This window comes from Myotis brandtii, unplaced genomic scaffold (assembly GCF_000412655.1).
Source record: "Myotis brandtii unplaced genomic scaffold, ASM41265v1 scaffold1556, whole genome shotgun sequence".
NCBI lineage: Eukaryota > Metazoa > Chordata > Mammalia > Chiroptera > Vespertilionidae > Myotis > Myotis brandtii.
The window spans coordinates 61,784-63,905 of NW_005355648.1; the positions used below are offsets into that span (position 1 = coordinate 61,784).

At 53.0% G+C, this 2,122-nt stretch overlaps 1 protein-coding gene across 1 annotated transcript in view; it reads right to left on the reverse strand.

Moving 5' to 3' along the window:
* Positions 1 to 26: 26 nt before the first annotated feature.
* The window catches only part of LOC102241513 (butyrophilin subfamily 3 member A3-like), a 23,715-nt gene continuing 21,619 nt past the window's right edge, over positions 27 to 2,122 (reverse strand). The window contains exons 6-9 of the mRNA XM_014536027.1: positions 1,512 to 1,709; positions 1,381 to 1,401; positions 1,276 to 1,302; positions 27 to 97 (exon numbers count right to left, since the gene is read on the reverse strand). Coding sequence (XP_014391513.1) covers positions 66 to 97; positions 1,276 to 1,302; positions 1,381 to 1,401; positions 1,512 to 1,709 — 278 coding nt within the window. The 3' untranslated portion in view covers positions 27 to 65. The remainder of the gene's footprint in view (positions 98 to 1,275; positions 1,303 to 1,380; positions 1,402 to 1,511; positions 1,710 to 2,122) is intronic.

Genomic DNA, 2,122 nt, shown 5'->3' on the forward strand with positions numbered 1-2,122 from the left:
TTCCTCACCAGCACAGAAAGGGTTTAAGGGTTTTGTACACAAGTGCAGGAACCAGAGAGCATGAGTCACTCACCAGCATAGGCCTGAGACCTGTCACCTGCAAAGGAAGACAGGCAGGGTCACCTCAACCGTCATTTCTGAGTCCTTTCCTCTCTCTCCCTTTTGACCCCCCACCTCTCGCTCCATCTGCCTGTTCAGTTCCCTGCTCCCTCCTCCTCTTTAAAGTCACCGGCACCTAGTGACCTGCAGGCACCGAGTGGGGCTTTCCCAGCTGCACCTGCAGGTCTGTCCTGTACGTGTCTGTACAGCAGTCACCTTTAACCATCGTTTCACTTTCTGAAGTTTCAGTTACCCTCTGTCACCCACAGTTGGAAAATATTAAATGGAAAATTCCAGAAATAAGCAATTCATAAGTGTTAAATTGCACATCATTCTGAGCAGTGTGATGACACCTGTGCCATCCGTCTCTCACATGCCAACCTGAGAACCATCACTGTGCCCAGCACGTCCACCCTGTGTCCCTCTCATGAGCCACTTAGTCACTGAGGAGCCGGCTCTGTGGTCAGATCTGCCTCAGCATCACAGGGCTTGTGTGAAAGTCCCCTGATGTTACTTAACAATGACCCATCATTGCAATGACCCATTGGGGTGTGGCAATGAGAAGCCTTCCTTTAAGTGAGAAGGAGAAACCTACTATACACAGGGTGTGGTGCTATCCATGGGCCAGGCACCCACTGGGTCTTGGATCCCATGCTCCTGGCATACAAAGTGACTGTCTTACTCCTGTACCTGGCATAGGCTTCTCGTGTGCATACGTGTATGCATATATGTGCTAGAACCCATCTACTCAATCTGCATGATTTCCTGCCTATTTCCAAAAAGAATTGGGTGACTTAATGAGAAAATTTCAGGCACTACTTTTCAGCAGTTATGATAAATCTGGGACAGCTGACACCAATCCCTCCTCCTTAGAAGAGAATGTTCTTTCTCCTTCTGGTTTCCTCTCAGCAGCCTATAGATTGTGTAGAGCAGCCAGGGAGGGAGGACTCACATCATGAATCCATCTCCCCTCTCCTTTCTGGGGTTCCCTGGACATCCGGGTGTGAGCAGCCTGGTGGAGGGAGCCTGACCCCTTTCTATAGGGAGGAAACCCTGCTGACCTCCCCCATCAGCGTCCTCATTCCTTCCCCTGGGCGGTCAGGGGTGAGGAAGGGGCTGGACAGGTCCCAGCAGAGAGTCTCAGATGTGGGTCCAGGTCCAGGTCTAGGTACTCACCCGCTATGATCTGCTGCTTTGTCCACCCTGCAGGGGAAACGGGAGGGGTCGGTGAGCGGGTTACCAGGGACCCCAGAACCCGCTTGGTGGGGGATCAGGACTTACTGAGCAACAACTCCAGCGTCTCTGGAAATAAGCAGAAAGAGAAGGTGCTGTCATGGGGACGGAAGGGGGGACCCGTGCTGTGGGTGGGCGACCTGGGGCGAGGGACCCACCCACCTGCAGCCAGGCCTCACCTTTGGCGCTTCGCTCTTGTTGCTCCTTCCCCTGTGCTGCTTCTTTCTCAGCTCGCTCGCTCTCCTTCTCATGGCTCAAGGCCCAGATTTTCTTGTATTGTCGCCAGAAGAATACCGCCCCGACCAGGGTTCCAAACAGAGCCAGGAGAGTCACCCCCACAGCCACCTGCCAGGGCTTCGCACAGGAGAAGAAGGGGCCTGCGGAGGGAAAGCCTCAGCTACTCACCCCAAGGGGTGCGGGGTCTCCAGGAGGGGAAGCGACATTTCTCTTCCCAAAATGCCCAGAACTCTCCCGTCACACAGACTAGTGTCCTCATGTCTGGCTCTCACATGGGAACAGTTAGAATATAATGTACATACAGTCGTTGGCATCTCCTCTCCACCCCCTCCCCCGTATATCAGGGTCTCATCATCGGCTTAACCTGCTGACTCAGAAAGTGACCTTTGGGGCTGGAGGGCATTCAGGGTCTTCTGCCTGAGCAGCTCTGTGACCTTGAATCAGTGACTTAGCCTTCTGTTCTCCGTGTCCTAATTGGCTGAGCATTAAGTTAATGCTTCTAAAGTCCCTGACACAATGTCAGTGCCATGCGAGAGTTTATTCATTTTAAAAA